The sequence below is a fragment of the Montipora foliosa genome, chromosome 8 (assembly GCF_036669935.1).
Source record: "Montipora foliosa isolate CH-2021 chromosome 8, ASM3666993v2, whole genome shotgun sequence".
Classification (NCBI taxonomy): domain Eukaryota; kingdom Metazoa; phylum Cnidaria; class Anthozoa; order Scleractinia; family Acroporidae; genus Montipora; species Montipora foliosa.
Genome location: NC_090876.1, coordinates 36,920,159 through 36,932,658, shown reverse-complemented (window position 1 = coordinate 36,932,658; position 12,500 = coordinate 36,920,159). Strand labels below are relative to the sequence as shown.

General features: G+C 41.4%; 1 protein-coding gene across 1 annotated transcript in view; it reads left to right on the top strand.

Annotated features, from left to right (window-relative positions):
- Positions 1-12,500, top strand: part of LOC138012673 (integrin beta-1-like) — a 39,857-nt gene that overhangs the window by 26,781 nt on the left and 576 nt on the right. The window contains exons 19-28 of the mRNA XM_068859510.1: positions 494-556; positions 988-1,060; positions 2,755-2,836; positions 3,866-3,996; positions 5,948-6,055; positions 6,929-7,079; positions 8,147-8,263; positions 9,428-9,540; positions 10,459-10,515; positions 11,097-12,500. The exon at positions 11,097-12,500 is cut by the window's right edge and continues 576 nt beyond it. Coding sequence (XP_068715611.1) covers positions 494-556; positions 988-1,060; positions 2,755-2,836; positions 3,866-3,996; positions 5,948-6,055; positions 6,929-7,079; positions 8,147-8,263; positions 9,428-9,540; positions 10,459-10,515; positions 11,097-11,171 — 970 coding nt within the window. The 3' untranslated portion in view covers positions 11,172-12,500. The remainder of the gene's footprint in view (positions 1-493; positions 557-987; positions 1,061-2,754; positions 2,837-3,865; positions 3,997-5,947; positions 6,056-6,928; positions 7,080-8,146; positions 8,264-9,427; positions 9,541-10,458; positions 10,516-11,096) is intronic.

Here is a 12,500-nt window from a genome sequence, read left to right as displayed (position 1 = left end):
ACTCTTTGCGAATAGTGTACGGGTTCTATTTCGTCCCACACAGTTATGAAAATTGAAGAGTTCTGAGACGGGGCCTACGGTTTATCGTTCTTATACAAAGACAGCACTTTCTCCTCAGTTATCTAAATGTCCTGAATGTTGGTCCGGCTAGAGTTTTGATCCCGTGACCTCCTCAATATTGGTTGAGTTCTGCAGTTTGTCGATGTTATGTAAAGTGAATGATCCAGACAAGTCTTTTTCGATTTTCCATTCTCAGACAGGCCTGAGTTAGCACTGACCCTGACTGGGTATTTCGTAATTTAAAACCCTATACTGGCTAATGGCTACTGATTATGCATTATGCATTGCCAAACAGTCACGGACAAAAAAAAAAGAACATTAACTGACAACCAACTTTGCCCTCGCCAGGACTAAAATTGAGTGCAGTATTGAAATTATTTTGTATAGACACATGGCAGTATGCATCTCATCTTGTTGTGTCTTTCTTATTTAGATATGGTGATTTTTGCCAGTGTGACACGCCTTTCGACCAATCGGATCAGGCCAAATGCAGGAGGTACAGTACGTCTCTTGAGTCTGAATTTCTCTCTATTTTGGTCTACCTGGCCAGAAAATGTCTAACATTTTAGGAATGTCTGTAGAGATATACCAAAATTCGCATCCAGAATTATGAGTGTTTCATTTGCTTATTCCATGGCTTATCGCGTCAGATTAACATTTCTTCGGTAAATTTGGGCGGATTTTGCCAATAGAACGCGCCGATCTGAACGACGTTTTTCATGCGTGAATTTTTTCCTATCATTTGAAAATGAAGAGAAAACGAGAACCAACTAACGTGCTAAAAATGATTCGCAACTATAAAATTAGCGCAAGGGAATTTAAATGCAGTACGTCTGTACTTGCAGTCCTTGCTTGCATCAGGATTTCGTTCAGTTGTTCTCTATACTTTTTAATCCTGACGCTGTTTGCTGATTATTTACTCTGCAGTTCCAACTCGACCGATGTACCATTGTGCAGTGGAAGAGGGGAATGCGCGTGCGGAAAGTGTGTCTGCAGAATAGTAAGTGTTCTTTGCAGTGGCTAAGGTTGTAGATTAGCGTTTTCCTTAGGAAATGGCTTTTGCCCAACTGAAGCCTTTCCTCGTGTGTGGGTCGACTTTTCTATAAAGGAATTTGCCTAATTAAAGTTTCAGATAAAAGTATTATGGTGTATCAATACCCAAAAGCGTTTCAACCAATTTTTGTCTCTCCAGTGCTCTAGCCTTGGCCAGATTTAGTATTGTGCTTCTTCCGATATCGGTCTTCAGCTAGAACTTTTCATCTTACTGTAGATGTTTTTAACCCTTTACGATTGCCCAGATTCTTTACTCTTCTCCTTCCTCTGGTTTTCCTTCCATGAGACCAAAGGTTTTGTCATCTGCTAATCTGCTTAAGACAGCGTTTGAGGTTATATCCATTGTTTGCATTAAATTTGGTTTTATGAACGGAGTTGATAATGTAAATTGACCACCGTACAGAGATTCTAAAAGCTGACCATTTTAAGCGTTAGCCCTTCGTCAGAGCGAATTCGCTCTGACGAAGGGCTAACGCTCGAAACGTCAGCTATTCGAATCTCTGTACGGTGGTCAATTTACACTATCAACTCCGTTGATAAAACCAAATTTCTGTATACTACTTCCCCACCGACGCAGCACCACAGTTTCTTTAGAAACTACCCTCTTCATTCGTTTGGATTTAAACTTGGATTAACACCTCGTTCCCATCTGTGTGTCCTGTAACTGAACCTGCAACAATCTCTCTGGGATGTCACTGATTTCCACAACCGACCTGCTTGCTTCTCCAGTCTGGAGTATCCCGCTGACCCTCCACTCACCTCTTGCTCATTCTGAATACCGTAGACGAGCCTGACTTTGTCGCTTTTAAAATCTCCACAGCCTGGTCTCCGTACTCCACTCCCCTTTTCCGTAAATTTATTCCTTTACATTCTCCAGTTTTCCGGTCTCGTTCGTAGTTTGGACATTCCAAGATTCCGTCTTCAGCCAGAAGAATTTTGTTGGATGTGTACGACCTTAGGAGCCTCAGTTGTTCGCCTGCCGTCCGCATGTCACAAAGAGTGTGATTTCGAAGACGCCGTTTGCTGAGTCCTTTCTCGATTGATACTCATACCTTTGTACTAAATGAAGTGTAATGATAGTTGAGCTCTCCGGTTACTTTTTGTCATGACAATAGAGATTTTGCACGGCAGCCATGTTCCATGGCAGGAACAATAGATTCTTTTTCCTGTGGGAACAAATGTTCTTTCTTATGCAAAACATTTTTATTGTTTCTGCCATGCAACATGGCTGCCGTGAAAAACATCTGTACCCAACTTAATTGCATGGATAATCCTTGCTGTTCTCTCAGTTATTCCAAGCTCTCGCTAAGCATGTAGGTCTGGTCACCTTAATAGTCATCAGCTGCTGCATTAGCTAAGTGCTACCCTGTTTCCAGTGACAATGATTTGATTTTAAGTTGTCCTTGTTCGACACTGCCCTCAAATCTGATATGCCCGCAAATGACCCGATCCCGTTAGCAAACTTGTGCCCGTATTTGGCACAAGGCTCGCTACAGGTAGTCACGGACCCGCGCCACAAAAGGAGTTTGCTTTGAGTGACGTAATACTGTTTGTGTAACCACGAATGAGAAGAAATAAAAACGACCAAGAGGTGTTTTGCAGAGTCCTTTGCTCGTCTTAACCCATGTGTTTCTATTTTAGGAACAAGGACAACGATTTTATGGAACGTTCTGTGATTGCAACGACTTTTCATGCCCTGAATATCAAGGCCAGTTGTGTGGAGGTAGATACAAACATACACATTTAATTGACCACTCCCACAGGGGATTTTTAGGGCTTACTTACAATGCCATTGATGCAACAGAACAGAACTGGGCGGAGGCAAACCAGTTGGCTGTTTACAAGTGCAGCCAAGAAATTGAACCAGGGGCTAACTACCTGCATCATAGAACCCCGATCTCTGGATCTCAAGGCAAGCGCCCGAACTAGTGGGTAACGCTGCCACCTCTCAAGGCGTGAATCAAGAAAAACCCTGCGTAGGAAACCAAGTTATTCGAGAAGCCATTTACAGATGTCTTTACCCGCAGTACGCGTGGCAGTCAAAACTGTGCTATCCTGTCAATCATTTCCCTTTCACCGGAAACGGTGCATCTCTGTGCGCAAAAGGACGGGACCAAAGTAGTTTTTCGGGAAAGTAACAAAAATAAATACATGTCTTCTTACACTTGAAAATATCATACTGAAGTTAGAAAAAGCACAAATCGCCGGCAATCCCGTTTTGGCGCCAAAGTTTGTTGACAAAAAAGTTTCCACATAATCTTTTAAATAGCTTTCTGGCCCTTTAATTGCGAACAATTGACGTGACGTCGGATAGCACAGTTTTTCCCGCTCCCTGAATTCTGATTGGTCACTTTAAATTTCAGTAGCTCTCGCCGTATGCACGTGGTAATTACAGAGCTGCACACCCTCAGCACCTATGGAAGGTCATTCCAAAGCTAAGGAGCACATGATGCCCAATATCCGTACAATCTTAAAGTATAAAACTGCCGCATAAGTAAATGACTCTAGTTTACGGATGTATGTGGTTTGAGTTTTTTTTTTGTACCCCACTCAGTTCAGTGATTGACCAACGTGAGCGCAGTTATATTTTGAGGCGACTTAATCATCGACACTGCCTTTACTGTTGCTTAAAATCCTTAATGAATGTTAGGGAGAGTGTGGATAAATGCGATTCCTTTTAACGTAGTTCAAAACATGAGAAACTCGTAAAACACGAAAATAATTGTTCTGAACCCATTTTTCTTCGTTTCAGGTCCTGAACACGGCGTTTGCCGTTGTCGAAAATGTAATTGTAAGGATAAGTACTATGGCGACGTGTGTGATAAGAAAAATTGCACCTTCTTTCCCAAGGAGACTCTTTGCAAGCAAGATGCAGCAACATCTGTGAGTATCTTCGTTTCCTTGCGTCCGCTGTCGTGTGAACATCACTTGTAATATTCAATACTCTATAATAAGGGATACATACCAACTTGTTCTTTGCAACCGCCGACCGGTTGGTTGAGCATCGGACTAGCGCGCGGGAGGGAGTGAGTTCAAGTCTGACCGGGGTCTTTAAATACCGGTAGACCACTTTCATAAATGGCGACCACTTATTTATGTTAATTAGACCTACTGCCCTCATTTTGAAACAAACATTCTTTTAAAATTTGCTCGTCACAGCGAGACTAATAAATGAAGAGGGTAGTTTCTAAAGAAACTGTGGTGCTGCGTCGGTGGGGAAGTAGTATGCAAAAATTTGGTTTTATCAACGGAGTTGATAATGTAAATTGGCCACCGTTCAGAGATTCTAAAAGCTGACGTTTCGAGCGGTAGCCCTTCGTCAGAGCGAATCGAGGAATTGTGGGTTACGTGTAGTTTTTATAGTAGAGTAGGAGCTACGCTATTGGTGGTAACATGGCAACGTGAAAAATAGGAATATATTAGTTAAATGAAAAGCGTTCGTTAATACCGTGAGGATTAAGGGTGCCGATTTGGAAGATGAAGTTTTGGTTCCAGATTCTTGCGGCTTTCCGTCGCACCTAGATGTAGGGAAAGGCCGCAGATAGCGATGTGTTTTTTGGAGTGGTTAGGGAGATTAAAATGACGAGCGACTGGCTTAGATGCATCTTTGTCATTCTTCTCAACATCGCGAAGGTGGAATCGGTCGCCTAGTCGTCTACCTGTCTCGCCAATGTATAATTTATTGCAGAACGTACAGGTTATGCAATAAATGACATTTGCGGAGGTACATGTGAAACGATCGGTGATCTTAACAGATCGCTCTGCGAGACAAGTAAGGCTTATTAGCATTAAAACAAAAGAACATTTTATTTGGCCGCCATTATGAAAGGGGGTCTATAGCTAAGGAGAAAGTGCTGCCTTTGTTATTACATTCGGGAATGGATAGACTTTCGAGTCAGTTGGTCCCGTAACTCAATTCTTGTTCATAAACTCTGTGGAACGGTTAAGATCCCACACACTATTCGGATAGAGAAGGACACAGAGTCGTGAGTCACTTGCGAAAGCTCGAGACGAGAGTCAACATATTTCTTTGGGACAGTAAACGTAAACTCTACGAAAATATGGAAATAACTTCTTTTCTATTATATAAATGAAGCGAAAACGGCCTGTTGTTACAAGTCAACTGTTATACAGCCAGCTTGGGACATACAGCGCAGAAAACTCAACAATAGGGAGTTTTAGCAAAGACGACGGCTATAGCAACGGAAACGTTAGTCCAAAATATAACTGAGCGCTATCGCAAGTATTTCACGATTAATCCGTCTTGTTCACATTGTACAATACAGGCAAACTATCCTGTAAATGGATGGGTACGAACGGTTTTAAAGTCAAAACTGAAAATGACTTTTTCATTGTTATATGCTCACGTTGTCGTCAAAGCCTAAAATTTGGTGATTTCACGTTGTTGTTTTGTGGAGTACGGCAAAGAAATGCACGGAAATTCGTGTTGCACGTGCAGCACGAGCATTTTTCCTTTTTCAACCAATAATATTCTTGCTTTGTGGCGTTGCCGTAACCGTCGTCTTTGCTAAAACTCCCCATTCTTTGGGGAGGGGAGGAGGTGGGGGTAAAGGTAGGGGGTAGGGGGTAAAGTCTGCTTACGAACCGGAACTTTTCCCGGTTTCTGTAGCATGAAGCGACTAGGAGTATTTCTAAAGTAAAGTGTCTTGCCCAAGAACACAACGCAATGTCCCCGGCCAGGGCCCGATCCCGTACCACTCGTTCCGGAGTCGAGGGCACTGACCATGAGGTCACCACTTTCAATGAAGTTGTCACATGTTTTCATGATTGTCGTGTAGCTGTAAACTAAAAGTAAGTTTAATTTGCCTTGTAGGAACTCTGTGGGGGTCCAGACAGAGGCCGCTGCGTGGAAGATGAGGTCAATTGCTACAAGTGTCAATGCAATAAAGAATTTGATGGCACTTACTGTGAAAATTGCCCTGTGAGTCTGTCTTCTTGTTGTAAGCAAATGCAGCCAAAATCTACGATTGAAGACCCCCTTGTAACTGTCACCCCCGTTTTTGGCTTAACCTCCCTCTTCCCCGACCCTCTTTCCTCTTTACCATGTGGTTTGCCGATGGGAAACGTGTCTTTATAGACCCGCAAGCTAGTTGTCAAGTAGCACCATTGAAAGATGTGACTGGGAAGGGTGGTTGGTCTGACAGCGAAGAGCGCGCGTGTTGACATTTTCGTTCCGGGTTGTAGTCTCCGTTGGTGATGGGTGTTAAAAAGTATTAGCCATTTTGGGGTTTTCGCGCTGCTAGGGTTTTTGCTTTGTGTTTTGGCTTAATTGTTTCGGAAATCGAGTACAATTTAGAATTAGTCGGTACAGGAGCCCATCACCCGGAGCCTCAATCTCCCATATAAACCCTTGGAGACAGCCTTTGCCCGTATCTTTTTATTTTTAGACGTTCAAATTCCCGCGAATGCATTATGCCGTCCAATCAGAACAAAGCTTTTGTATTACATCACAAGCAGTCACTCACCAGTGATCGCGTTCGTCTCACAAAATATTCTAAAAATATAAAGATACGGCAAAGGTTGACTCAAGGATGTAGTCTGGATGGAGGCTCCGGGTGATGGGCTCCTGGTCGGTACGACTGAATTAAAGTTTTGTTTTTGATTTTAAGGACTAACTACTTTCGGCCATTTTAGTTTAGTTTTGATTTTGGCGCTCTTTCTCGTAGGCGAGTGGGTGCCATAGCGACTTTAATATGGGCTGAAGTTGAACATCTCTCGTGTTGTGGGAATCGAGTAATTTGAAAACAGATAACTTTTCTTAGTGAATAAAGATGCCTGGCTCTTCTCGTTTTAGAATTGTGAGGATGGTATGTGTAAACGAAATGACGATTGTGCGCTGTGTTCAACGTTTCAAGGAAAGTCTTTGAGCGAATGCAAAAAAGCAAAGAGATGCGAAGAAAATGTTCTGGAAGTTGAAATCGTGGATGACATCAAGAAGAAGACAGGTAAAAAGTGGAATTGCTTGTGTCAGCCATTTAAAACTTGAGCTTCCCAAAAGTTTTTTATATTGTCGTACACGATTATGTAGACTTTTTCAAGGAGAGTTTTGACCTACCCGGTTCACGAGTTCTCGAACCTAGTCTCCCTCTGTTTTTCTTAAGATTGAGCTTGTGTTCGAAGTTTTCATTTACTTAAATAGAACAAATGGGCTAACTCAATGTTGTACCCAATTCAAATCTCCCGGGCGAAGATTCTTTGTTTATTGCATATGCGTTTTGATGCAGCAAACACGTTAAAATGATATAAGTTTGCGGTTTAGTGAATTGAAGTGATTTTTTTGGTGGGAAAAAACTGCAATCAAATATACTTTTGGGTGTCACTGAGAACCTTTCTAGCCCAGAACCGAGGAAGAGTAAAGCACACAAGCAAATGGAACATGCGAGAGAACAACAAGGCACAGATGTATAAAACGACAAGAAGAACTTTTTGTTTCAATTGAAAGATTGTTATTCTTTCAAGTATGTTTAACGAAATGAAGGACTTAGTAGATTGAGAAAAAAAAAAGCCGACAAACGTCTTATGCTGTGTCGCACATCAAAAAATGTCGTGAAAATAAAGTGAGTGCTAATGTGTTAAAACCCTGGCGTTGCAGGCTCAGCCCTTCAACAGTGGGAATCAAAACGTGCTTCAAAAATGTGCCTCGACATAACGTCAGGTTCACACTGCCTCGACTTCATTGTTTAAAATTGCATTATGCGTGCAGCATTTAATTTAAGCGGGAACTCGGAATTGAGTCCGTGCGCCTGGCTAGTACCCGTGCGCTGCATATTTCCGCCACAGACCTTTATACCTCTGACTGGCGCGTCGTCCAGTGATTAACCTTCGACTTCCAACGCCAGTGCTCGCCTCCATGGTAAATAACTGTGGAACAGAATGAGAGTGCCAAATTTCCTTTTACTATCCTTTGTCAGTTTGTTCCCCTGAGTTTGCCTTACGTTCTTGAGCACATGGTGAAAGCAATAACTTTCCGAGGCAATTAAGATCACTAGCTTGATTTTTCTTTTCTTTTTAGATGAAGGACTGTATCGTTGCGAGGGAATTGATGAGGCCGATGGTTGCACTTACTACTTCACCACTAAAACGGAAGAAAACAGCAAAAGTTTTAAGTTATATGTCCAGAACGGCAAAGGTAACAATTAACATTGTCTAGCTCTTGCCGAAGTTGGGAGGGGTGGATTGCTACGTCTCTTAATCGACCCTTATGCCCTCCCCACCCCCTTATAGCACGTAGCTCGAATTTATTGTTAACTCCCCGGCTTGTACTGGAATTCCCTCTTTGCGGCGATGGGAGTCAACAGGTTCTCTTCCGTAAGTAAATTCTTTGAATACTTTCATAATCGTGCACTTACCAAATGCAGAAAAAGGTGGATAAACAAAGGAACATTCTAGTTAAAAAAAAATACAACTAGTTTCAGATCAGCTGTAACAAGTGAAAAGAGAATTGTGAAAACCCAGTGGTGGATGTTGTTGTCGAAAAACTGCTCTATTCGCTTTCAATAAACACCACTACTTTGTTTTTTATCGCTTTGACTCAAATCAGTTTGAGGCTTCGCAATGTTTGCCAAAAGGTTACAAGGTGCAACCCTTTTTTCATGGTCGTTTTTGTTGCACTATGAACACACCATGTAATTTCCACTCACGAGTCTTAATTAACTCCCACCCACGCGCCTTACAAGATCTGTAACAAGTATTTAGCAGCCGACACCAGGTGCTTACAACTCCAGAACTAAGTCTATGTAACGGCATTTTCACAGATCAAGCTACTTTTAGGCGAGTTATTAAAGGCGCTGTTACACTGTGAAATGTTTCGTGCAACTCGCAATGTTTTGGCGACATTGTGGTGGGACAAGTTGCACGAAACTTGTCCCGCCACAATGACGCCAAAACATTGCGAGACAAGTTGCACGAAACATTTCACAGTGTAACAGCGCCTTAAATATGATTTGCCTTTGCACGAATGACCTTTCTCAATCCCGTGGGTATTAAGTTCTCATGCAAGTCTTGTGATGAGCTGGAAAGGTATGGTTTCGCCGGAAAATCAATCTAAAAATAACTCGGTCTGTAAAAACGCCGTTCCACAAATACAGTATAGTTTGACGCTCCTTGTCATGGGTTCCTGTGGACATCTAACATATTCCAGGGGGAGGAAAGGGACAATTCAATAGTTTTTTTTATCCCTCGGAAAAAAAGGAAACTTGCTTTAAACGTTTTCATGAGCAGCATATATTCATTTCGGTCTGTAGACTTTCCCATTGTTACTGTGGCTAATTATGTCCTCTTGCGTCAATATTAGTGAGTTGTCCTAAAGAGGCTCCCGTGTTACCCATTGTCCTTGGAGTTGTTGGCGGAATATTGCTGCTTGGTCTCATAATTTTAGTGGTTATTAAAGCCTTTTTCACCATGGTGGTAAGTTAGCTCTCTCCACTTTTTTAAGGCTGTGTGCTTTTACGTATAGTTTAGCGTAAAACCGTGGTAAATGACATGGAAACCTTTGGCTTTTACCATCAGTATAGTGTTTTCGTTCGTGTAACCAGCAGCCATATTTGCATACTAAACCAAAAGGAAGAATTTTCATAAAAGTAGATGTCAATTCCCAGAAGAATATTTGCTCCTCCAACGGCCGCCGTGGCGTCATGTAAAGAATATTATAACTCATTCTGCTCAGACCTGCTCGTTTATGTTATCTTTCTTTACACGAGCAAATTTTACCTGGGGAGGAAGATCGACACTGGCTTGTCTGTGAACCAGAAATGTTTTCAGGCTATAAAGACAGGCACAAATAGTTAGCTGTGGACAGGACCTTGGTTCTTTTTGCATGTTGAGCGTGTATAAATGTGATCCTCGTTTGCATTTTAAAGGCATGATCACTGAGGACGCATTTTAGAATGGACTATTTTCAAATGTGCACTTTAATTCGTTGGGGAAAATCTTCACATTTACCCATGCAAGTAAGAAATTGCCCATGAGGAGGTTCCTTATCCTTGTGTAAAAAAAAAAAAAAAAGCATTCCTCAATGTTATCTTAACTTGGTACTACCCATGTTTGAAAAGGAAGTTGAATCTATTCAAAATGTATCCAAAAATTTTAGTATATAACGTCTGGTGTGTGAGAAATGGGGAAATATCTACAACAGTCCTATGTACAAAATTTTGCTAACGAATGCGATGTGCACTATTTCATTACATTTCTTTGCATTGGTGGCACGACCTCCTTTTTCTTTGTATCCTTCTCTCTCGGAACTCCCTCGGCTGCCCGCAAATATGGTGTATTCAGCCACCTCTCTCCTGTCCTTTGCGTTGACGTGTAAAATGCTTTTTGTTTAAGGATCGAATCGAATACCAAAAGTTTGAGAGGGAGCGCATGCATTCCAGATGGACAAAGGTAAGATAATTTATTGAATGGAACCGTTTGCTATTTTGAGGTTGGGCGAAATTGTTGATCGGATACTTGGACTCGACGTCATATTTGACTGGAATTTGGTGGGTTTTTTTTTTCGCCTCCAAAAACTAATATCTGATTTGATTGAAGGTGAATGGTAATAGTAATGATATTGGTAAATCGTATTTCATGTGCGCATATTTAAGTGCGTTTTACAGCTCTCAATTTTACGGGTGATATCAGGCATCAGCATGTATTGGTGCTGTCGATCGTAGTCGATCCCACCCAACCCTTGAATGAATGAAGTCAGTGATAACCACAAAGGACAGTCCATAACAACGGGAGCACTGTGCCCTACTCTTCGCGAACTAGTTCGTGTCTGGGTTGGGTGTAGGGCAGGATCTTTGGTTTTCTACCTACTTGGTTTTGGGGTCAGCGATTCCGGCTCCGAGTTCCTGGGCACTAGTAGCGTTTAACAGTTGTCATTTCGTGTACACAGCCGTTAAAACGGGCTCATCTGTTGTTGCAGTTTTTGATGGCATGATCATTTCCGTTTTTTTTTTTTTTGTCTTTTTGTTTTTCAGGAGAAAAACCCGCTTTATCAATCTGCTAAAACCACCTTTGAGAATCCAACATACGCTGGGGGGAACAAAAATTAGTTGAATGTTGGTGTCCTTTAGATTCGTTGTCTATATTTTTTAGTTTGCCTTATATGAAGTATCATTTTGCGAGCTCACAGGCTTATCCTTTGCTTTGAGGAATATGATATTCGTAGACATGAATACGTTGTTAATTAATTTATGCTCCAAGCCCCAGTTGTTTAAGGCCGGACAGTTTTAGTGGATAAGTCACTACCCGGAGTATAAAATATACTCCGTTTAAACGTGGCAAGGTTTTCGTACATACCTCCACTTAGAGTGTGCATATTCACGATTGTGTGGGCAAGTGCTTAAATCTTTGTACTAATTGGAACGGTCGGACAGTGTGACTCGTCTACTGGATAAAGATATCTGTGCTTTGAACAAGTGGGGCATCGTGGACAGTCCTATTTACCAATTGGCAAAGTTAGGTGTCGATAGCAGAAGCGTTTTTACGTCCGAGTCAGAGGCTGGAGTACAGTTGAACCCATGTGCTATGTGTAGTGATATAGCTTGTCGAACTCTGTAAGCTTGCCCCTTCTTTGTCTGGGATGTTTTTGCACTTTTGAGTTTTTCATCTTTATAACCGATACATAATTATTTGTTCTGCTCAGTAGTTTTGTTAGGACATACAAAACATGATTCTCTACTATAGGATGAGATGGCTAAGTGTAATTTAATTAAGCATAAAAGGGAGTAACAAGTCGGTCGCCATTTGAAAAAGTGATTTTATCTTGTACCAAACTTCGCGGGATTTTGGTTTCAAGCGAGGCATCAGGTTTAAATTGTAACAGGGAGGGAGGTAGACCAGCGGAAGAGAATTTGTTATTATTGCGACACTGTTAATATGCAGTTAAATTTTATTTAATTAGGGTTTTCTGTTGAATATCTTATATATAATTACCGGCAAGCGGTTGTCTAAAAGCGTGCAAAGCTTTCAACTCAGAACAACTCCTGCAGGCAGTTTGGCATTCAATAACTTCCTGCACGAATAATTTTTTAATCTTCCAGACATCGTTTATTTTTTGTAAGTGCTGGTAGGCTGTCACTTGGTATTGAAGCAGCTAAATAACCGACTTTTGGTGTTTTGGTGTTTTTGGTTTGAGTAGTAAGCGGATCACGTTCTTTCGAGAGCTGCGACTTGGCCTGGTTTATTCTGCTAAGGTAACACTATAAACTTTATATAAATATATTTGAAAGAATTCTTTACCGATCTCTTTTAAAACCATGCATCAAGAAAATATTGGATAGCTTTTATATCAAAGAATTGAAAGAAGTCAATTTACTCAATATTGTCGTTTGGTTGTTTGTTAATTGATTATAGATGATGTCAAAATGTGATCAAAAGAA